The sequence below is a fragment of the Kogia breviceps genome, chromosome 5 (assembly GCF_026419965.1).
Source record: "Kogia breviceps isolate mKogBre1 chromosome 5, mKogBre1 haplotype 1, whole genome shotgun sequence".
NCBI classification, from domain to species: domain Eukaryota; kingdom Metazoa; phylum Chordata; class Mammalia; order Artiodactyla; family Physeteridae; genus Kogia; species Kogia breviceps.
Window position 1 is genome coordinate 144,443,521 of NC_081314.1, and position 24,658 is coordinate 144,468,178.

A 24,658-nucleotide genomic window follows, 5' to 3' on the forward strand; every position below is an offset into this window, starting at 1 on the left:
TCTTTTTTTTTTTTTTTTTTTTTTTTGCGGTACGCGGGCCTCTCACCGCTGTGGCCTCTCCGGTTGCGGAGCACAGGCTCCGGACGCGCAGGCTCAGCGGCCATGGCTCACGGGCCCAGCCGCTCCGCGGCACTTGGGATCTTCCCGGACCGGGACACGAACCCGCGCCCCCCGCGTCAACAGGCGGACTCCCAACCACTGCGCCACCAGGGAAGCCCAGTTCTTTTTTTTTTAAATCCCACAGTCCTGATGCCCTTTGATAATCACTGTTTTCTAAATGTTAGAAAGTATATGTTGGGGGTAGCTGGATATTATGATCAAAGAGTACAAGAGACAAAAAAAAAATCCACCGTTTATATTCCTTACCAACAATACACTTATTTTCTATTCGAATTTATGTTCAAAATGTGACACCACTCTCTTTTTCCTTCACTACTTTACTCTGCCTCTTTCTTAACTGTCACATTACCAGCATGTTATCAAGCACTCTTAGAGGGCAAGTTGGAATCTTGGAATGTTTATTTTCTCTTTCAGGCACCTAGAAGCCTTAAGAGTAATAAACTGCCAATGTGGCATATTCCCAAACCCGGGACAACTCCTGTTGGCCTGGAATTGCGAGGTAAATGCATTTATTCATGACAAGTGCTAATTTAAGCGGACTCTAGCCACGGCATGGTAGCAGTTGCCAGAAGTAGAATAATTCTGTGTCTATACGTGCTTTTTAAGGTCAGATTTCACATCTCAATGTGAAGATATTATATCCACTTTCGGGAACTTTTTCTTCCTAAAACAAACTTCCTTTTGTTACTTAAGGTCTTTGTATACAGCATTCCATCAATAGAAGAACAACTAATGATTTTCTTGTATTTGTAAGGTTCTAAATTCCATAGACCAAAAAATAGACATTTCTCTTTAAGAAGCACGAGACCTGATTTTGAAGATACTACAACTTGCTTGGGAAGCTGTTATGCAGTGATTTTCACCTACCCAAAGGGGTGAATGGGGGCTCTTTTTCCTTATTTTCCCCAACGCAGTGGAAGTTGTAAAGCCACTCATCCTTAGGAGGATGCTTTCCTGATTTGCACAAAAGCCCAGTGCCAGCTAGCAGCAAATCTATTTCTTGGGCTGAAATGTGATAACACATGGCATTCTGGTTTACTTGATCTTTAGGGCATTTTAAGCTTTATTTCAGAGAGAACAGAGACTTAAAAACCAGTCGAAGAGTCGTAGGCAGTGAGGCCCTTACCATAATGGGTGGCATACCTTTAGCTACTGGCTCCACTGTGATGATTTCACTGCTGTTGCCTCTCCCGGCTGAGGTCACGGCCACCACCCAGACGCTGTACTGCCGATTCCGACTCAGGTTAGGAATTCTGTAGGAAAATGAGTCAGGAGAGGCTTCAAACTCGCTGATCACCTGTGAGAGGAGACATAAATGTTCCCACATTCAAGGAGGCCAGTGGCACAAATGGATCTCCTAAAGGAATGCTTATTAATACATTATCTGTTATAAGAAACAAAAGCCACCTCTCATCCCTCTCTAAAAGGCTGGATCTGCAGTATCTACATAGTCTGAATTTGTCTATGCAGCAGCTTTGACTACCACCAATGAGTAATTTAACCCTTTACATTATGGCTCACGGCACGGCTGTTTTCCGCTGGGATGGAATAACAAGAACCAGAGGGACCATTCTACCTGAGACAACCAAAGAATACACAAATTATAGGAAACAGCTTCAAAGGCATTGCACGTCGGGTAATGAAGGACAGTGATCATCTCCCTGAAACATGGGAAATAAATGAGGTGAGGCTAACGGTTGCAGGGTTGCTACATTTTTGTGAGAGTTGCCAGGCCATGGCACAGAGAAGGAACCCAGGAAGAGTCCAGCAGCCTCCCTGAGTCAAGGAGACAGAGCTGAGAGCCTGGAAGGGGGCTGGAGTCCACAAGACAGAGCACCGGGAAGACAGCTACATGGCGAGTCTGAAGAGGGTCACGCTTGGGTCTTCAGCTGAGCAGATGTGTGCATTAGGAGAAACTATCTGAGGCCAGGGAAAGAACCACCCGAAAGGACTGGAGGTCCCAGTGCTAAGCTTTCGTGCAGGGTTCGGAATAGCGCCTGCTCCCACCAGCCAGGCTGGAAGCCCTCAAGACCCACGGAACCATTGGACATAGTGCATAAGGGTCTTACCTTGGTGGTGGGGAATAATTAGCCCTAGATCAAACACCATAAAGGTATTGCCTAACAAATATTAAACGCAAGATTCATAAAGATCAAACTGTCACCAAGGAACTGAACTGCATCTAAGAATAAAAGTCAAAAATTTTACAGGAATAAAAGTATCCAGTACCCTGTAAGGTAAAAGTCGCAATGTTTGTCATTCAACAAAAATTGTCTAGATATGAATAACCCAACTATCTAGCAACTTGTGAGCAGATAAAATGTGTTGCATCCATACAATGGAGGATTATTCAACAATAGAAAAAATGAAGTACCAATACATGCTTAACTTGGATGGATCTTGAAAACATTATACTAAGTGAAAGAAGCCAATCACAAGAAACTATACATTTATGATTACCTTGTATGAAATGTCTAGAATAGGCAAATCCATAGAGACAGAAAGTAGATGAGTGGTTGCCAGGGGCTGGGTGGGAGAGGGGAAGAACAGGGATAGATTGCTATTGGGTGTGGGTTTTTCTGGGGGGGATTATGAATGTTCTAAAATTAGATAATGATGGGGATTATGCAACTCTCTGAATATTCTAAAAGCCACTGAATTGTATACTCTAAAAGCATGAATTTCATGGTATGTGAATTATAATTCAAAAAAGCTATTATGAAGGATGGACCTAGAGATGATCATACTAAGTGAAGTAAGTCAGAAAGAGAAAGACAAATACCATATGATTGATATCACTTATATGTGGAATCTAAAATATGACACATATGAACTTATCTATGAAACAGAAACAGACTCACAGACATAGAGAACAGACTGGTGGTTGCCAAGGGAGAGGGGGGTGGGGGAGGGAAGGAGTGGGAGTTGGGGATTAGCAGATGCAAACTAGTATATATAGAAAGGATAAACAACAAGGGAACTATATTCAATATCCTGTGATAAACCATAATGGAAAAGAATATGAAAAATAATGTATATATGTATAACGGAATCAATGCTGTACAGCAGAAATTAACACTTTTTAAAAACATCTTTTTTGGAGTATAATTGCTTTACATTGTTGTGTTAGTTCCTGTTGTACAACAAAATGAATCAGCTATATGTATACATATATTCCCATATCCCCTCTCTCTTGCGTCTCCCTCCCACCCTCCCTGTCCCACCCCTCTAGGTGGACACAAAGCACCGAGCTGATCTCCCTGTGCTATGTGGCTGCTTCCCACTAGCTATCTATTTTACATTTGGTAGTGTATATATGTCCATGCCAATCTCTCACTTCACCCCAGTTTACCCTTCCCCCTCCTCGTGTCCTCAAGTCCATTCTCTACGTCTGCGTCTTTATTCCTGTCCTGCCCCTAGGTTCTTCAGAACCTTTTTTTTTAAGATTCCATACATATGTTAGCATACGGTATTTATTTTTCTCTTTCTGACTTACTTCACTCTGTACTACCATACGACCCAGCAAACACAACACTTTAAATCAACTATACTTCAATAAAATAAATTTTTTAAAAGCTGCTATAAAAAATTCCAAGGATGATTATAATTTTTGTGACTTTCTGTTTGAATAATAATAAAAATAATAAAAATCCCAAAAGGACTAAGAGGCAAAAAAAAAAAAATTCCATAAATGCAAAGAAACAAACAAGAAAAATGGACTCGAAAAGAAAATAAAATTTAATCAATCAAAATTGACCCATATGGGCTTCCCTGGTGGCGCAGTGGTCGAGAGTCCGCCTGCCGATGCAGGGGACACGGGTTCGTGCCCCGGTCCGGGAGGATCCCACATGCCGTGGAGCGGCTGGGCCCGTGAGCCGTGGCCGCTGAGCCTGCACGTCCGGAGCCTGTGCTCCGCAAAGGGAGAGGCCACAACAGTGAGAGGCTCGCGTACCGCAAAAGAAAAACAAACAAACAAACAAACAACAAACAAAATTGACCCATAATTGACACAGATATTAGATTTAGCAGACAAGGGCATTAAAACTGTTATTATAATTTGTATTATAGCCACAGATATTAAAAAATCTAAATAGACACATGAATGATATAAAAAGACCCAAGTCAAACTTGAGATGAAATTACAATATGTGAGATGAAAAATACACTGGATTAGATTATTAGCAGATGAGATCTTGCAGGAAAAAAAAAAGGTTAGTGAACTTGAAGATATATTAATAGGTGAAACACAGAGATAAAAGAGAATACAAAATTTAACACAGCAGTCGTGAGCTATGGAACAACATCAAGCAGCTTAACATACATGTAATTGGAATCACTAAAAATGGCAGGATAGAAAAAACATTTGAAGCAATAGTGGCTGAAATTTTTCCAAATTTGCTGAAAACTATAAACCCAGAAAACCAAAAATCTCAATAAAACCCAGCCACAAAAATATGAAGAAAACCACACCAAAGCACATCATAATCAAATTGCTCAAAACCAGTGATAGGGAGAAAATTTTAAAAGTAGCCAGAGAAAAGATATATTATATATGCAGGCACAAAAATAAAGATGTCACAGACTTCTTGTCAAAAACAATCCAAGTGCTATAGTCCGAATGTCCCCCCTAAATTCATATATTGAAACCACACTCCCAAGGTGTGGCTTTTGGGAGGTGAAGGGCACCCATGGGGTCAGTGCCCTTATAAAAGAGGCCCAAGAGACCTCCCTTGCCCCCTTCTACCATGTAAGGATACAATGAGAAATCTGCAACCAGGAAGAGGGCTCTCACCTACCATGATGGCACCATAATCTCAGATTTCTAGCCTCCAGAACTGTGAGAAATAAGTCTCTGTTGCTTAAAAGCACCCAATCTATGGCATTTTTGTTATAACAGTCCAAGCTGACTAAGACACCAAGTAAGAAGACAGTGGAACAACAGTTTTAAAGTTTTGAAAGAAAAAAGTCAACCTAGAATTCTATATTCAACAAACATTTTTAAATGAAAGAGATAAAAAGACTTTTTCAAATATAGAAAAAGCTGAAAGAATTAATCATCAGAAGAGGCACACTACAAGAAATGTTAAAGAAAGTTCTTCAGGCAGAAGAAAAATGATACCAGGTAGAAATATAAGCTTACACAAAGGAATGTAAGATACCAGAAATGATAACAACGTAAATAAATACATACGATTTTTTATTATTTACATCTCATTAAAAGATAATTGATAATTAAAAGATAATAAAAATGTAGTGTGGGGTTCATAAAATATATAAAAGTAAAATGTATGAAAACAATCGCACAAATGTTAGGAAGGGAAAAAAAATGGAAGCATAGTATTGTAAGGCTCTCAAACTGTATGTGAAGTACCTAATATCACTTGAATGTAGAATGAAAAGGGATATGCATTAATCCCAAAGAAACCACTAAAGTTACAAAATAAGAGGAAAATAAAACTAATGAGACAACAGAAAATAAAATAGAATTATAAAAAATATTCAGTTGATCCAAAGAAGTCTAAAAAGGAGTAAACAGGAAACAAATAGGACAATAAAAAAGTAGCAAGGTTATAGATTTAAACCTATGTCGATATACCTATAATTATTTTAAGTGTAAATGATCTAAAATCCTAATTAAAAGCAGAGATTTTGAGACTAGATATAAAAGTAATACCTAACTATATGCTGCCAACAAGAAATGCTTTTCAAATATAAAAATACAAGTAGGTTAAAAATAAAAGGACAGAAAATCTATCCCAGGCTAATACCAATCAAAAGAAAGTTGCAATGGCTATATTAGTATCAGACAAAGTAGATTTATGGGCAGAGAATATTACCAGTGATAAAGAAAGTAATTTTATAATGATAAGGGGATCAAGAGGACACAGCAATCCTAAATATCTATGAACTTAATAACAAAATAGCGGTCCAGGCAGACAAACACAGAAATTAGTACTGAGAAACGGGGTGCTGCTGTAGTAAATACCTAAAAATGTGGAAGTGGCTTTGAAATGGGTAGAGGCTGGGAGAGTTTTGAGGCTGATGATAGAACAAGCTGAGATTGCCATGAAGTGTTCGCCAAAGGTGATTCTGGTGAGAGCTCAGAAAGAAAAGAGGAGAGCTGAGGAAAAAGCCTCCGTCTTCTTAGAGAATACGCAAATAATAATGAGTAGAATGCTGGTAGAAATGCGGATGGTAAAGGCCATTTTAGTGAGGTCTCAGATGGAAATCAGGAACATGTTGTTGGACAATGGAGAAAAGGCAATCCTTGTTACAAAGTGGCAAAGAACCTGGCTGAGTTGTGGTCCTGTTCTAGTATTCTGTGGAAGGTAGAACCTGCAAGTGATGAAATTGGATGTTTAGTAGAGGAGATTTACTAATAAAGTGTTGGTTCCTGCTGACGGTGGTAGTAAAGTTGAGAAGAGAGACATAAATTGAAGAAGGAATTGGTAAGCAAAAAGGAGCTACAACTTAAAGATTTGGAAAATTCTCAGCCTATCTGTATTGTAGGGAAACTCAAGTCCAGAGTAAGTGACTCACTGAGGTCACTGTGCCAGACAAGCGCGAGCAGAGACTCAAGCTCAGGGCTTCTGATTCGAGTCCAGTGCTGCTTCCTCACACCCCATGCTGCCAATTGCAAGCAATCAAACACGTGAAGAACTTACTTTTACCCTTGTGAGCTGTAAAGTAAACCTTATGAAGGTCACAAGGCTGCATAAGCTGCAGTCCCAGCTCTGCAATTAAATGGAACACAAATGTCAACTATACCTCCTAATTGTCACAAAACCTATGCTCTCTCAATAAAAATAATGTCAGAGAATTTCCCATTGTCAAATATTTAACATACAGATACCTAGTGCAGATGATTAAAGGGAGACTATGGGACTCTTGCACACAGTGCTCAGATGTGCATATGTGCTAGGGTGCATGTGTACATCTGTACTCCACTTGCCGCGCTTTAGCCAACCAACCCCCCATCCCCTTACGCACACCAGCCTGACTCCGCTACAGAAAATCATGGGGGACATTAATTCCTCTAGACGTTCAGAGGGAATTTGACTTGTTTCCTGGAAAACCAAGAAGACGATCCCAAGACTATGTGTACTTGTGTTCTGTAATGTTCGAAGGCAATGTTGTTGCCAAATTGATTTTACAAAGCTTATGATGTGCAAATTATAACAATTGCGCTTACTGAACATTCAACTTCAACAGAGCTTTAAAATATATTCACAGAATTTTCCATGAAGAGTGCAGAGTCCTTAGTTAAAACTCAATCACCATCCTGTCTATAAGCTACAACTGGCCCTTACTTATTTAGTTTTTACCTGAAACATGAAGCATAGCTAAAATCAATGATAAAACTATGAGTTCTTATGCAACAATATTTGTTTCAACGTTTACAGAGAAGATTCACCAAAAGTTGAAGTAAAAGAGGTTTATTTATAAAAACTTCCCCCAGTTGGAATGACCTTTCTCTAAGGATTAGGATGGAAAATAAGAGTCAAGCTATTCAGGGGCTCCTACTGGTTATTTGGGAAAATTGGTTGCACTGGTGCTGCCACTATGCTCCCCTGATGACTGCCATAAAGTTGGGCGCCATTTTTTTTTGGTCTCAGTAGCAAGGCAAGCAGAAAATTGACTGAGCAATTTAAATAATCGAAGAGTTGATTTGTTTTCTTTGATATATATGTAACTGGATACTAAAGGTGACTTTTCCTGTTATCATGAAGTTTTAGCAGTGTCCTGAAGAGGTGAGAATAGTCCCAAAGATGCCAGTACTTTCTTTCCTTACAAAAATGTGAGACCACCTATGCAGGGATTTCTGATTCTAATGTTCTGACTGTCACTTATCTCTGGGTCCCATAAGAAGCTGAGTCAAGAATAAGATATTTTTGTTGAGAGATGTCTGTGTACATTCCCACCTATGGGTGGTAGGGGTCTTTGAACTCACCGTAGAGATAGGTGAGTCACATTTGAGAAGGTTAAAGGCTAGCCCTGCTCAACAAAAGAGAGAAGGCTGTGCTAGGACTAGCTGTCACTTGCAGGTGCTTGGTTACGGATGCTCACACGTGGACGCTATAAGGGAGAGCAAGGCTAGCTGTCTCCGGAGGGATGCCCGCGGGTATGAGATGTCTCCAATAGAGGGGGGTACTGGAAATTATATAATATGTTTTTTTTTTTTTTTTTTTTTTTTTTTTTTTTTTTTTTTTTTGCGATACGCGGGCCTCTCACTGTTGTGGCCTCTCCCGTTGCGGAGAACAGGCTCCGGATGCGCAGGCTCAGCGGCCATGGCTCACGGGCCCAGCCGCTCCGCGGCATGTGGGATCTTCCCGGACCGGGGCACGAACCCGTGACCCCTGCATCAGCAGGCGGATTCTCAACCACTGCGCCACCAGGGAAGCCCTATAATATATGTTTTAAACAGCATTACTTATCCATAGATGGTGCATAATTCAACCATTGCTAACAAGTTCAAGAGGTGGCAACAGGTAAGAGAAAAAGAGCTAAATGGGAAAAAGGTTAATCAGAAACCCATTCAGGGTAGTGAAGCAAATCTATTTGTTTAAACCCTTCTCAATGCTCAGCCAAATAGGCATGTTCTGGGAAAGAGGGAGGATGACTATTACTTCCTTATGGAACATTTTCCTTAAAATTTTATATGATGTATAATAGCATTGATTATATTTACATTTCCTTAATTTTCTTTTTATTGGATACCAGATTTTCCAACACAAGGATTGAATCATGTTTAAACTGACTTGCCAATTTCTACCCGCATTCCATTATGTGATACTACCTCCCAAATACTGGGAATGCTCAGTGAGAGGGATTGATTTTATTTCCGGATTTTTCCTGATACTTTAGCTAGGCTGATCCTTCAAAGACTTTGAAGCATTAAATGAGCATGGAGGGATAGAATGGAAAATAGAATAGAAAATAACAAAGCAGAGCTACACTCTAAGGGCAACAAGATAGGAAATGGTAGCATAAAGATACACAAACTCCCAGTGTAGTTTCCTAGGGATGAATGAATCAATTTGTCAGAAGGAGAAACTTATGGGGAGGGGGAGAAAGACACTTTTCTCTATATTTAAATATCTAAATATTTAATTTTCTTCTGGTAGATCTTTAACTCTCTAGTCTCATCATTTTCAGAGTCAGGACAGAGATATTAGCCATTCTAGAAGATTTTATTATTCCTACAATATGAATTAATCTTGAATGGATTACTATAATTGGGCTAAACCTTTTTTTTAAGGGAAGGCTTGTGTTACTTCATGACCTGTGGGAATACAAAACCAATCAACATTAAGAAAGCTCTGATGCCAGGTATATGACTTAGGTACGCTTGGTTCTTGATGGGAAATTCTGCCCCACAGCTCATTTTTAATTCTGGTCGGTGCCAGCATGATGGAGCAGACAGGGCATTTGTGGATTGGGGTGGCCAATATTCTGTGCCCATCATAAATTCCTGTTAGCCATTTGAGAAAAGGTTGTTCTTTCTCATCTAAAAATTATTTAAACATGCTGATTCTATCAGAATCCAGAGTTAACTGACATTGGTTATTAATTAATCATTCTCAGTTGCAATCCTCCAAGTGGCAGCCAAGTTATGTATTTCTTGGTCCATCAGAGATTGTTGAAGAAGAAGAACAGTGTCCTTCTCTTTAGCTGGTGTCACGTAACAGGGACAGTCCATAGTTTTCTTGAGGGAAGACTTTGGTATTCTTTCAAGACACACACTTAAATTATAAAATGTGTAAGTAGTTTATCTATTGAGCTATTGCAAATATCATGCTTCAATTGAATGTTCATGGGTTTTTGCTCTGGGAGGTAGTTGGGGTATTATGCCCACATCATTGCACTGGAAGTGTGGAGGCTGATGTGATTAGAAATATGTGTATGGTGAGGCTTGACAACAGGTACAGGACATCTGGGGCCAGCCATACAAGCTCGCTGGACTACAGATATTTCCTTTGGGCTGTGCAGATGCTCTTAATACCATGCCTAGTAATAAGAAAAGCTCATAAATAGTTGCTGAGTTTGAATTCATAGACACTTATTGAGTTCAATTCCATTGTATAGATTATAAGGTAAGTTTGCTTGTCAAGGAAGGAGATATAACCATGGTTTGGCAAATGGAGGAAAAATTAAAATAAGGCAACTGACAAATTCCTACTAAAATCTAGAAATAAAATCATTTGAATTCCCTTCCTAAAACTATCCCTATCATAGTCAAGGACATGAATTCACATTTGTAAAATGCCTAGGAAAATAAATGGGAACTTCATGCATTTGATTTAAAAAAATATTTATAGCAAGTTTTTACAAGGCGTCTGACATGTTTGCCTCCTTAAAATTGTACCCAGAGTGGAAAATACAGCTAACGATATTCACCTTTCGACACCCAAGCCAGAGAGCTCACATTTCCAGTGTTCTGCCTTTCTGTGTTATGGCTTTAGGTCTGGTGGGTGAAGTCATGCATTTCTGAGGAACTCAATAGTATCCTCCTCAAAATGATGTGAAGGTTGCTTAGGTTAGTCTTATCCTAGTGCTTTAATATCACCCCATGAAAAGGCTAGGAACAGCATCTTCCAGTCCTACTTTCACTCCAGAATTATTCTTGTCTTGGGATGCTGGTGTATTATTTTTCCTTTCATGTCTAAGATACTTTTTAACCAGTAAATAAGGTAAAATTAGCCACAATGAGCTACTTTAAATGCTCTTTAGTAACTTCTATAAAACTGGATGTTTACCCAATGGTGGCTGAATCCATTTTCAAATCTCTTACACTATTTAGCTGAACAGATGAACTTGTAAAGCCTTGTAAAACCTTCTTTAATCCCCTCAATCAGGTGTTATATTTTCCCTTTGTTTATATGTCCCTTATGGTCCTTATCATTATTGCCCTTTGGATTAGTCTCCATGTAATAGTTTTTTTCTCATTTCTTTTCTGTGGTTGATTTCTAGTTACATGCAGGTGTGGTCAGAAAAGATGTTTGAAATAATTCCCATACTCTTAAATATGTCGAGGCTTGCTTTGTGTCCTAGTATGGGGTCAATCCTAGAGTGCCCTTTAGATTATAATCTTGCATGTTCTTACCATCTCTCCCCCATGGATGCTTCAGGCTCTCTGAGTGGGCCTTGCCTCACCCTCCTCCCTCCACTTACCCCTCAGGGATCCTAGGCTAGAACGTTGCAGGGTTGGGACCCACTAACTACTCTTTGGAATGGACTGAGGAAATGTCTGTTGTTTTAGTGACTTTAATAATGACCTATAACTTATTTGAGTATAACAGAAAAAAATGTGTAGAGGATGACTATGGAGTTGCAGGCTGCTTAGATCAAATTATTCAGCATTTCTGATGGATATAAACAGAATTCCACTTTAAAAAATTTCAATTAACTTTTTAATGAAACACGAATTCTATCAAAGAAATATGGTACTTTAAAAACTTTTAACATCTAATTATTAACATCCTATTTAAAAAAAATTGAATGCTATGATTTCATAGATAGAATGTTCACAGCAGTGATTAAAAAAAACCTCCAAAGCAGAATCAACAAAATGACAGCTCTTTTAATTATAGGGCAATGACTCTTTCAGAGCATATAAAATCTTTCTGTATAGTGGCAGAGAAATAGCCTCAATTACATGAAGAATAAACAGTTAGCTGGATCAATTTAAGATTTGCCTCTTTTTAAGATTTCTATGTATAATACATTTTGATCTGATTTCCATTTTATTTCATTATTTTCATCTCTAGACTAAGATAATACAGCACAAATATCTTCCAAATGGAATAGACTACGATGGCCAGCTCTCATAGAAATAATGGCTTATTAAAGCTACTTGTTTTATCTTAGTCAATTTTGGTGGTTTCCTCTGTACTTTACCAAGATCACTCTATCGGCTATTACATAAATGGCTATGGGCTACTTTTAAAAAAGACTTCCAAACATAAGATATTTTAATTTTGGGTCTCCCAAATATAAAAATTATTGTTATAATGTTTTGCAAGTGAATTAAAATTGATATGCAGAAAAGGCAAGAAAGAAACTAGTTTCTCCATGCTATTGTTTAGAATCAGGGCATTGTCTCAATAGACAGACTGACATTACAGGATCCTTATATTTCCCACTCTCTTTCAAACAAAATCACCTCCACTTACTACAGTTTTGTCTTATCCTTTCCCTGTTGTCATACCATCTGCCATACAAATGATCTCTCTGTAAAAAAGCTTTATTAATTTAACATGATTGCTATTAGCTATTCAACAAATTTTGCACAAAAGAACTGGTTTAGCATTACATAACTTCTCACAATACAAGAAAGAAATTGTGAGAAAGGCTGTTCTAGGTAATAAATGTAATATAGGTATGGGAAAAAAATTCTTAATTCTTAATTGAAAACGATCTGAAGCCATTTATTTCCTTAAATAGTACCCCATGTCTGTATCAGACCAAGTAAAAAAGATGATATGTTTTCAAAGCTGGAATCTTTCAAAAGCTCCTAAAGCTAATTGATTAAAAGGGCATTTTCATCTGTGGCTACTTTGGAAGCAGTAAGAAGCAGTGGAGAAGTTTACACCGCTGTCTGGTCTGAATGAATGGCAGTTCAAAGCCAGAATGTGTATTGGCAATTTATCTGCAAAACTGGGCAGGCAATATTGTGAGACTGGGCTTGAAAAGTGATTTTTAGGGCTTGTTTCTGTAAAGAAATTCCATTTGAATAAATGATTCTGCTTCCCTTTGTTCAAAAAAGTCCAAAATCGGGCTCAGGATTTTAAAGGCCAAGCTTTCTCCCAACCTTAGCATAGGGGTCACCTGCATTTTGACCTATTATAGCAACTGGGCAGCTTCACTTGATGCCCAATGAAACTGAAGCACCACAGATGATGATTTTTAAAAAATTAAAATATGGACTTAACAGAAATATTGAGCAGTTATTGGCTGGTTCATTGAGGATAGATAAAGAACTAGATTATCGTTCTTCATCTTTTTAAAGAGCTAGATTATAAAAGATAGCATGTACTTCCCCTCACTCCCCCAAAGAGTTGGAGTCTAATAAATATATGTAAACAGAAGCACAAAAAATTTAACGCAGATTTAGAACATATTTCATCAGAACTGGCCATGAAATACTGAGATATTTCTAAGGAAGCTCAAGAATATATTGACACTTCCCCAGAAATTTCATAAAGCCAGAGTTGGTTTTCATATGCTTAGCTGTAGGTATGTCTCAAGGAAACTTTTCTAGTTTTCTCCCAGTCATATGATAAGCTGCTGAGTGCTAGAGTAGAGCTCAGTTAATCTCAAGAGCATAGAGAGCCTAATGCATGCCTGTCACACAGAGGTGCCCCAAAAAGATCTGCTGACATGTGATTAATTGTGTACGTGTATGTGAAACATGACTGTGTATTCTTTGGATGACTTTTGGCAACTCCATTATATACAGCTTTGCCATTACAGAATAAAGAGGTCCAGCAATAAGTCACTTAGCTGGAACTGTGGCAGAATGATTTCCATGTCAGTGATTCAAAAGCACAGGCATTTTATCTGAATCCTTAGGGGATGGAAAGCATCCCAAAGTATATAACACACTTTTCCTGCCTTATTAAGCAGAAACTTCATTATACAGTTTAACCTCTATTGGTTGACTCATAGCCGTCATCCATAAAATTTAATTCAACATAGCATTTGCTGGACATCTACTATATCAGCATAATACTGGGGTTTCCAAAGGTATAACAGTAACTAACTGTGGTTCCTGTACTTAAGAAACTGACGTGCCACTGCGGGGGCTCAGCTATACCCCCCTCCAACAGTGATGCAAGAGATTATGGTTACGTCAAAGATAGGTTAAAAATCAGTGCAGTGCTGGGGATGCTGAGGCAAGATGGGGCCAGCTTCCCCGGGGAAGGCAGTAGGCTGTTAGGGTGAAGAGCCTGGTTCCTGAGCTCAGACCCCTGTGGGCTACAGACCCTGTCTTTACCTTGCTAAGCTGCGTGGTCCTGGGCAGGCTGCACAGTCTCCATGTCAGCACCAGTACAGAGAAGAGAATAAAAACAACCCCTCTTGCATAAGGTAATCATCAGAATTAACTGATGAAAGCAGTATTTTAAAAAATGTGGTCCATAGAGGCTTCCCTGGTGGTGCAGTGGTTGAGAGTCTGCCTGCCGATGCAGGGGACATGGGTTCGTGCCCCGGTCCGGGAAGATCCCACATGCTGCCGAGCGGCTGGGCCCATGAGCCATGGCTGCTGGACCTGCACATCCAGAGCCTGTGCTCTGCAACAGGAGAGGCCACAACAGTGAGAGGCCCACATACAGCAAAAAAAAAAAAAAAAAAAAGTGGTCCATAAAAGCAATTTAGTGGGCCTGGAAATCATTTAAAAAATAAGAAAAAAATCCAATATAACAGCAAATATCAGAGTGCATCATGTGTAGTAAGTGAAGTTTTGTTTACAAGGCTTTTACTGTGTGTGTGTACTGGAGTGTGGTCATAAAATATATTTCCGATTGTGAGTCATGAAAAAACAAGTTTGGAAACTATAAGCAGAAAGCATTTAACACATAGCAGCTAGAATATGGCAAGTGCTCAAAAATGTTAGAATAAATAATGTGGCATTTAAGTTGAGCCTTAAGAATAAACATTATTACATGGGAGGATGAGAGGGAAAAGACAAGGAGGAGGAGGACCTAATACACACACAACACACACACACACACACACACACACACACACACACACACGAGACACAGTGTGGCTTAGATTTTGGATGGAGGAAGGTTAGTAGAATAGGAGACTGAATAGCCATTGGAGCTGGGTTATGGAAATCTGCACAGGTCATCTTGAGAATTCTGAACTTTTTTTAGGTAAAAAGGGAGAAGTTATCCAAGAAATTTGCACAAGGGCATGACAGGATCGGACAAAGAATTTGGAAGAATAATTATGACAGTGATGCAGACAGTGGAAGGGAATGGATATGGGTAGTGGAAAGGCTTCAGCCCTAGTTTGGTTTCCCAAGCAAGGACTTGAACCAAGGCAATGGTCGTGGGAGTGAAAGGAAGGGAGAGGATTAGAAAGATGTTGTGGAGAAAGACTCTTCATGACACAATGTCACTTTGCACGTGCTATTTCCCTTGGTCATAAAACCCTCTCATCAGGTACAATTCTTCCCCTCCTGCAAGCCAGGGCTGTATATATGTCCTAAGTAACAGTCTCTGACCTGATTATTTGAGTAGCACCCTCCTACCTGACTCCTGTGTCATCCAGTGCTGTCCATGCCACTGTTGTGTCGTTTGCCACACCGCATAGAGCAGTGACCACCCCTAGTATCTTCTGCCCTCCCTAGAACTAGGAGCTTCTCAAAGAAAGACACTCTATCTTTTGTCATTGCAGTCCCATGGTTATATTGGAGTTGTTCTCCAAACATTCTGGTTTGCCTGTCTTCTGGGTATGTGTTCGGATTGTATTCCTGGTTCCCTTGTGGTTGAGTGAGGCTATGTGATGGATTCTAGCCATTGATTTGTGCTGGAGCATTTAATGCCTATGTCAGACCCTCCGGAGATTTCTTTCCCTCTGCCATAAAACCCACGTGGGTCCTTCCTGGAGTGAAGATAACATGGATCAAAGCTACCACCAACTCACAATGAACATGAATGTGAAAGAAAAATAAAGCTGTTATTGGTGGAAATCACTGAGATGTTTAGGCATGCTTGTGACACAGCATGACTCAGCTTCTCCTGACTGATACACCTCAGACTCTGGCTCATCCCTTGGCACAGGGTAGCCCTCTATAGAGATTTGCTGTGTAAATGAAGAAATGATTTGGAAACGAATCAGATAATGAGTGGAAAGGGAGAACAGGAGTCAAAGGTAATCTGAGGCTTAGCTTTGTCTAAGGTAATCATTAACTTAGTCAAAGGTAATGATTAGCTTAGTCGAGAAACAGGAACAGAAGGGGGGGCAAGAATGAATTTGGTTCTGGACACGTTGGATGTGGTGGGGCCTCCAAGAAGACATGGATGGTAGGAAGTTGACAATATAGGACTGACTGGTTCTCTAAGATTGTCAGGCTTAGAGATAAACATTTTGAACCCCTTAACTTCAGATGATAGTTATATTATGAGAATAGATTCAATTATTCTGAGAGATAGTAAAGAATATGAAAAGAGGGTAGAGTATTGAAAAATGCTTACCTTTAAGGGTGGGGTGTTGAGGGAGAGGGAGAACAAAAGAGAAAGAATAAAAGGATCATGGAAGCTAAGAAAAACAAATTTAAAAACAAAAAACTATATAATAGCTTGTGATGCTGCCACTTCAAATAGGAAGAGCATTACTTCTTCCTAAGAAGCAATGGAATTTTACCACCAGGAGGTCCATGGTGACTTCTGAGTGAGGAACAATCAATATTATGGTGAGCATCATTATAAATTCAGGTGTCACATTAGATACTACTTCCCTGATTCTGGTATTGCACCATTTTTTTTTTTACTTGAGATTCCTGAATATTTGTGGTTCTCTAAAGCCACTCTGTCTTGTCCTCAGCCCCACTATAGCTTTAGGAAATGCAGTCTAGGGAGGGTTGAGAGGCAAACACACACCTGCTACCTTGGCTTGAATGTTGTCTGGACCTGGTAGGGGTTACTTTCTTTGCTTCCTAGAAGACTTGCTTAATTCTGAGTTGTGGGCTCCACTGTGGAGAGTTAGTTGCTATGAGTCTCATTTGCTCATTCAGCAGCATCTTCTGAGCTCTGCTTTGTGCAGGAACTGGCTAACATTATCTTCTGAAACTGGAATAATTGAGGTGGATTGTAGCTCACTGATATAATTTTTTAGACCTTCTGATTTTTATTCTTCATTAATGAGAAGTTTGTGCTATCTAATTTCACATTTCTATGTCCATCAGCTTAGCCTTGCAAAACAGACAATTTCCACCTCCCAGTGCTTATGTAATATATAACATTTTTCACAGTCTGCTTTTAAATAGGGAGGGTCGTAGTGTATGAATTGATCATCCAAACCATTATATACTAAAAGTAATAGCCATGGTCCAAAAATTATATGATGAATTCCTTAATCAAACGGATTTGAGGCTTTGTTCTGATTGGGAAGGTTGATGTCTCTTTGCATTAGCTGGTCCCTCACAGTGAGATTAATGTTTACCAAATACCACTTTTAGACAACCAGCCTTGAGACAAATTTCCAGTTTCTTGCCTGGCAACATACAAAGTTTCATATTCTGACGCCTTTTACTAAGCTGACCTGAGAGAACACCGTGAAGCAAATGCGTATAATCGGACAATGCATTGTACATATTAGAGAAAAGAGCCTGTGTCTTTTAACAAGGCCCTTTCACAAGGAAGGGGCATGAATTGAGGATCTTGAGAGAAAATTTACATCAGCAAGGAGCTTAGCTGAGGGACTCTTATAAAGAAGATTAAATTACAGAGTATGCTGTGTCCTAATTTATCTTCCCATGTTCTACATTCGACTATGAAGTCATTTCAAAGGAAAAAAATTCAGATACACGAGCAGGAAAAATACACAGAACTAGGACTGCCCTCTGGTGTCTCTTTCGATACATTGGCAGAAAAGTAAAAGCCTCAAAAAATTTGATAGCATCGTTTTCTGACTTAAAATTAAATCGCAGACACTAAAGATGGGAAAAATGCCCCCCTTCCAGTAATTTATAGTTCCTTATTCGTTCCACGGGAAAAAAACAGAACAGTAGATGGAATTTTTTAAGTCTTCACCTCTGAAGACACGTGTATTAGTTCTCTCTCATCTTTACTTGTAATGGTATTATTTTATTTTAAAAATAGGTATCATATGAGAAGTCTCTGTACCTCACACTCAATTTTGCTGTCAACCTAAAACTGCTCTAAAAACTAAAGTCTATTAAAAATAGGCCTCGTTGTAAAACAGTTATACTCAAATAAAGATGTTAAAAAAACATAAAAATAGGCCTCGTGGTCGTAAATGATATTTGAAATAGACAAACAGCAATGTGGCTCTAGAGATGGAAGAAAACTGATTCTGGTTCACTTCATGTTATTGAGGACAGCTCTGGACTTCTGGGTCCTCTCTGCAAAGCTTAGTAAGTGGTGCTTCCCGGGAGACCCAAGGCACCTTGTGATAATCATAGCTCTAGATTTACAATGTTTTTTTTAATACGGTTAAAGACCGCACAGAAACACCTGCTAGTGGTTGTAAGACATCAAGGAGGTGAGAAATTCAGTTATTTCCCACCTTTTCTGGTTAGTTTGATCTCGCTAAGGTATTTTTTTGAAAGGCTCTTGCTGAGAAGGTCCTGGATAGTTGAATCCCATTAATCTATGCAGGGAGAGACTGGAAATCCCTTGGGAAATTATTTATATTCCATCGTACAGAGTGTTCGATGGATACTGTGTTGGGGACAGTAACTCCTCCTTTTTTATAGGACTAATTCGTAGGCTGGGAAGATGGAAAGTAATATGGCACCCACGATCCACAGACGCGGGCTCGCTCAGCTAAGCCTCAGTCACTCAGGACTAGCTACAAATAAGCCAGGTTGGGGCTTTTCGTTTAGAGATAAAGAGCCGATTGGGAAGACAGAATGAGGGTGAGCTGCCGGTGTCCCCTGTTCCCTGCTGGCTCTCTCTAGCTTGTTGGAGTCAAAAGAGCAATTGGGAGTCCTACAGCAAATCAAGAAGTGAACGAATGAATAAAAATAAAGAAGCCCTTCATATTCTAGTGAAATATGGGCTCACTTTCAGCAATGATTTTGCCTCTCTTTGGTGAATGTGGTGGTATGTCAGGGCTGATGCTCAGGGGGTCAAAACCTGCACAGGGTCCTCAGCGAATGGCCTCTGAGTAGAGGGCCACCCACCGGGTCCTCTACACTGCTCTGCAGCTCTGGACTTTGATGGTGGGATCTGATGGTCGGATTCAGCAGGTGAGAGTTAACAGCATGTTTGAAACCAGATAAGGAACTCACACAAGTTCTGAAACCCATATCTAAGCATATTACCTCTAAGTCTTTACTTCAACCCCAGAGGTGCCGCTGTTGACATATAAACAGCAGAACACGCAACCTGATATTTTTCAGAGATGGAGGCCCATCTCTGAGCCACACTCCTGCTCTCCCCCTGTCTCCCCGCCGTTAATCTTCCTCAGTGTCTATGGTGCCACTGGGTCTCTGGGTCCCCTAAAGACTCTAGACTTGGAAAAGCATGTCATTTTAATTAAAAAGTAATTACTAAATTAGTTCAGGAATGTTATTCAACCTTAAAAAGGAAGGACATTCAGACACGTGCTACAACATAGATGCACCCTGAACATATTATGCTCAGTGAAATAAGCCAGGCACAGAAAGGTAACACTGTCTTATTCCGGTGATACCTATGAGAGTCCTAGAATAGTCAAATTCGCTGAGATAGAAAGGAGAAGGGTGGTTGCCAGGGGGTGGGGAAGGGAGAATGGGAGGCGGTGTTTCATTGGGACAGAGTTTCAGTTTTCCAAGAAAAGAGCTCTGGACATGGATGGTGGCGGTCGTCTCACAACACTGTGAATGGACTTAATGCCACTGGATCGAACACTGAAAAATGTTACCTTTTATGTTTTGATATTTTGCCACAATAAAACCAAAATTAATTTGTGTATTCACTCCACAAACAGTGAATGGCTATGCATGTCACGCTCTGTGCCGGAAGCTGGGAGACGGGAGGATGGATTGGACACAGCGCCTACCTCAGAACATGTCATAAACATTTCTACAAAGACATCATAAATTTCATGAACCATTTTTTGTTTTCTTTGAAATCTCCCCTTTGGATACACACATTCTTCTGTTTAAGAAACACTTTAACTCTGTACGTGTCATTCCGTGGTGTTAATACTAATGACAGTAAGTCCCATAGCTTGAAATATTAAGTACCCTAACTTTTAATTCCTTCCCAGTGAATTAAGCTGCCCGTTGTACTTGTGAGGGTCATAGAGTCTGGTTAAAGTCCTTCATTTCTAGCACAAGAAGGGTTTTCCGGCTGCTGGGTCTCAGTGGGCGATGCGCAGGGAAGGAGGACGGGGTCGGGCTGTGCGAGGGAGGCAGGTGAAGCATGAAGTGCATTGAAGGATGAGCCCAGCAGCAAAATCAATAGGGGGTGTCCACTAACGATCAATTAAGGCCTCCGGGTTTTGGGTTTGATAAGCCGGCGGGCAGTTTTCGTGGGAACTCACCCAGAAAACAACCATTCCAGACAACTGTGGCCCTTAGAAGGATTCAGAAGTGTATTTTCCAATGAGGTGGTAATGAGGACCTTGCTTTGTATGTGCAGACAGCAGGGAGAAGAAGAAAACCACCGGGAAAACCCAAGGAGGTGGGAAACAAAGGAAGGAGAATGTCTCAAATGAGCGCCTGTGGCTCGTTTCTGGAAGATGCTTGCAAGGCACTGGGTGATTTACCAACTTACTGTGGGGTAGGGGTGAGAGCAGAACACCGTGTACTTTCGGATGATGCCATTCAGCTTGAGAGGGGGCAGCCAGGACACAAAGACCATGGAGGCTGAGGCCGCGGCCGCCTTGACTCCCGCGGGGGGACCTGGAACTGGAAAAGCAGAACGTTTAGTGACAGAATGCTGAAGCTTCCCTCCCCGCCTCTCCAGACCCACCACCCCACAGGACACCGCTGGGCCCCGCCACTCTCTCTTCCCAGCTCTTCAGGAGTCAGGGATGCAGGCTGAACTGTGTCCCTCAAAACCCATGCCAACTACAAATTGGCACTTGCCGTCTGCCCCTGCAAGGATTAAATCATGGACCGCTGCAGCCACTGACCTTCAACACCCACTGAAAGGAGTTCAGGGTGGAGATCAGGAATGAGGCCCTCTGTGTGCTGGGAAAAACTGGGAGAACAGGCTTTCAGATAGGTAGATATTTGGGGAGAAGATTTTATGAGCCCAATTCTTGCATCTCCTTATATCTAGAAAAGCACTAAAACCATTCATGGTGACACCTGTTCCTCATGACTAGCGGGAAGCTTCTGCCAAAACGTGTGCTTGACTGCATGTACCCCCTTCACTGAAATCATACGTAACACTGACCTTCCCCCCTACCTCTTTGGAGCAGTTGCTCAGAGCTCTCTGAAATTCTGTCTCCTGGGCTCTACTCCTTATTCCGCCCCCAAGAAAACTTAACTCACAACTCTCACGTTGCGCATTTTTTTTTCAGTCAACACCCACTTGTTGAAGCCCTAACCCTACCATGCCAGAATGTGACCTGATCTGGAGATGGAATCTTGAAAGAGAAAATCAAGTTAAAACGGGGTCATTTGGGTGAGGCCTGACCAGCATGGCTGGTGTCCTTGTAAAAAAAGGGAGATGAGGACACAGAGACACACGTGGAGGGAAGACACTGTGAAGACACGGGGAGAAGAAGCCCATCTACAAGCCAGCGATCGAACCTCCCTCACAGCCCTTGGAAAGAACCGACCGTGCCCACCCCTTGATCTTGGACTTCTCGCCTCCAGAAACGTGAGACGGCACATTCCTGTTGCTGGTCCCCCAGGCTGCGGGACTTTGTCACAGCCACCCTGGGGGCTGACACAGTGTCTCTCTGACCAGTGACCTAGGAGCTCCGCTGGGCCATGTCCTTGGGCATGTCCCCTAAGAGCCCACTTGAGCAAGTATCCTGCTCAGTCAGTTGAGCCAGAATCTCCACAATATCTTATCACCTTTGATATCTGATCAAAGTCCTCACTCTCTGTCACCACCAGGTAATCTTTTTTTTTTTTTTTGCGGTACGCGGGCCTCTCACTGTTGTGGCCTCTCCCGTCACGGAGCACAGGCTCCGGACGCGCAGGCTCAGCGGCCACAGCTCACGGGCCCAGCCGCCCCGCGGCACGTGGGATCTTCCCGGACCGGGGCACGAACCCGCGTCCCCTGCATCGGCAGGCAGACTCTCAACCGCTGCGCCACCAGGGAAGCCCAACCACCAGGTAACCTCTGATCATCCTCGCCTGCCTTCTGCAAAACTCCTGTGAAGTCAATTTAGCCAGAATGCACCTCATCCCTGATGTTCCCTCTTTGTAATTTGTTCACCCAATGACCCCACTGCCTCCCCTTCACTCCTTGGCTATAAATTCCCACTTTTCCTCGCTGTATTCAAAGCTGAAATCAATCTCTCTCCCCTACTGCAAAGCACTATTGTGGTCATGCCTTCACCTATCAAATCGTTCCCCTGAATGAAGTCTTCTGCCCTGCTGTTCCGTAACCAGTGTCATGAATAGTTGTTTCTGTGACAGAACTAACACAATTAGTTCAAGTCCCTATTTTCCCGGGAGCCTTCTCTATGCTTTTCAGTCCCTGATGATTTCCTGCCTCTGACTAGTAGAGAATTTAGCTTCTGGGTCATTCTTGTTTCTGCTACAGTGTTTGGCTTTGAACGGGCTTGGGGGGTACATCCTGCCTCCTGAGTTAGGAATGAGGGCGCATTACCTCAGCCATCAGAGATCACCCTCTGTGCCCGAAACACTCTGTAACAACACCTCTGTTTGGCTCAGGAGAGGCTCAGAAGCAGTTTTCATGAGGATGAATTTTTGTGTCAAAGATTCACAGTTCATAGAGACAACAAACTCCCCTCTGTAAATCATCTAAGAATGCAGAAAAGGGTGTTGACAGCATGAAGCGTAATTTGAGAAGTGAGATTGAACATAAGTGCCCTTCCCTCCACCCTTTTGTTTTCCAGGTTGAAGAGGGAGAATGAGGTGAGGTGGGTTGAACATGGGATATAGGGGAACGAGTGTTACATCTGCTGTGAGAGGAACCACGAGGTTATTGCTTTGTTCCTCATTGTTTTAACTTTTCATGTAGAGAGAGGTTCCCCCCTTGATGGAGACCTTGACATTCAAACCAGTAAGGTCCCCTGTGAGCCCCTGGAGGAAGCTTTGAGTTTCTTCCTTCTCCAAAAACAACCTAACTTCAAAGTAAATGTTTTTGGAGTTGAATGTGTATCTCATAATTGTCGCCTTCTAGGTGACAATTCTAGGTCAAATTGATGCTCAAATTTTGACCTTGACTCTTCTAGGTCAAAACAACAAAACCAACACCTCTGGCAAGAGTTAACGGGGGTTGGACACAGTCGTCATTGAAAATATAAAATCTTGGGGTCAGTTTTTGACAAGTTCCACCAAGAGCAAAAGGTCTAGAGAAAGGAACACATAGCAGTGATGAAGCTCAGATTAACAGGTCCTTGGGAACAAGGTACCTTTGTCCTGAATATGCTTAGTTCTCTACTGGTGAGGGCAATCACCAAGACATCTACAACCTGGTTCAGAGCCACAAGGGCTCCTCCTGAACGCCAAGGGTAGAGCGTACATGTGCTTAACATTCCCATGCTGATGGATGCCCCCAGATTGGCCAGAACCCTCCATATCTTCTGTAAAGCAAACCACGCGGCCAGCGTCCACCAGGCTGTCCCTCTGGCCAGCATCCTTCTAGGACCCCAAGTACTTTGCTAACAACCCCTTGGCTGGCTGCTCCGCAGGAGTGTCAGGCTTGTTTCCACCCTGTTTGTGACAATTGTACTTGTCAAGATAATGAAGTTTAATTTATGGAAACTGATGAAAAATGAGTGCACAAAGACAGCTGTTTTTATGACAATTGATGGGACTTTGGAAAAGCTTTCTGAAGGTAAGTTTAAAAAAAAAAGAAGCTTCAATTCGGTTTGGGCAAGACTAGTGAGAAGAACAGGTCACATGGCAAAAAAAATCAAGGCAAACCGATAAAAAGAAATTAAAAAGCAGATTGGCCAATGACAATACATGTTTACTCCACGATCAAGAAGTTAAAGTGGAAATTACAGATGATCCATGATGAATACGGTAGGTCAAAGAATGAAAAATGACATAGAACTCTAATCTCTTCACCCAAAACTAAAGAAATGAGTCTGGATCATTTGATTAGACAATGATTATATAATAAATGTATATTTATATGTTTTAAGTTAAACTACAATGTTTGAGTTCTGTCTCTTGGTCACTGTAAAATGTAGTGATTCCTTCTTTAGTAGATTATTTCCATTAACTTGCCTGGATCACGTCAGATCAAAGGGTGTTTCACTGCACTTACTACCTAAACCCCCATGTGGGTCCTCATACACTGATCCATCTTGAACAATCTTTCCTTGTAGCATTATTAGAATTTTGCACAAGAAAATAATAAATATACAGGAACTGAGGCACAAGACATTGGAGAAAGATTTTCAGGATTTCTGAGCCAATACTTTACGAATGCGAATCTAAAATTTTAGTTCTGGTTCGGATTACACCACAATGGTTAAAGGTGTGGGCTTTGCAGCCTCTACTGCTGGCTTTTGTCCAACTTTACCACTTGGGTCTGTGTCCTAGGCAAGTTCCTAAGTTCTCTAGTAAGTCTTAGTTCCCTCATCTATGAAGCCAGAACAATAATTATACCAAGTGATTATTTTACTGTTAAGATTATGAGAGAGAATTCATGTGAAGAATGAATACGAGTCCCGTATATAATACGCACTGAATAAA

At 41.0% G+C, this 24,658-nt stretch overlaps 1 protein-coding gene across 3 annotated transcripts in view; it reads right to left on the reverse strand.

Moving 5' to 3' along the window:
- The window catches only part of DSCAM (DS cell adhesion molecule), a 738,508-nt gene that overhangs the window by 68,897 nt on the left and 644,953 nt on the right, over nucleotides 1-24,658 (reverse strand). For all 3 annotated transcript variants that reach the window (XM_059063980.2, XM_067035143.1, XM_067035144.1), the window contains exons 20-21: nucleotides 20,577-20,710; nucleotides 1,264-1,417 (exon numbers count right to left, since the gene is read on the reverse strand). In XM_059063980.2, coding sequence (XP_058919963.2) covers nucleotides 1,264-1,417; nucleotides 20,577-20,710 — 288 coding nt within the window. The remainder of the gene's footprint in view (nucleotides 1-1,263; nucleotides 1,418-20,576; nucleotides 20,711-24,658) is intronic.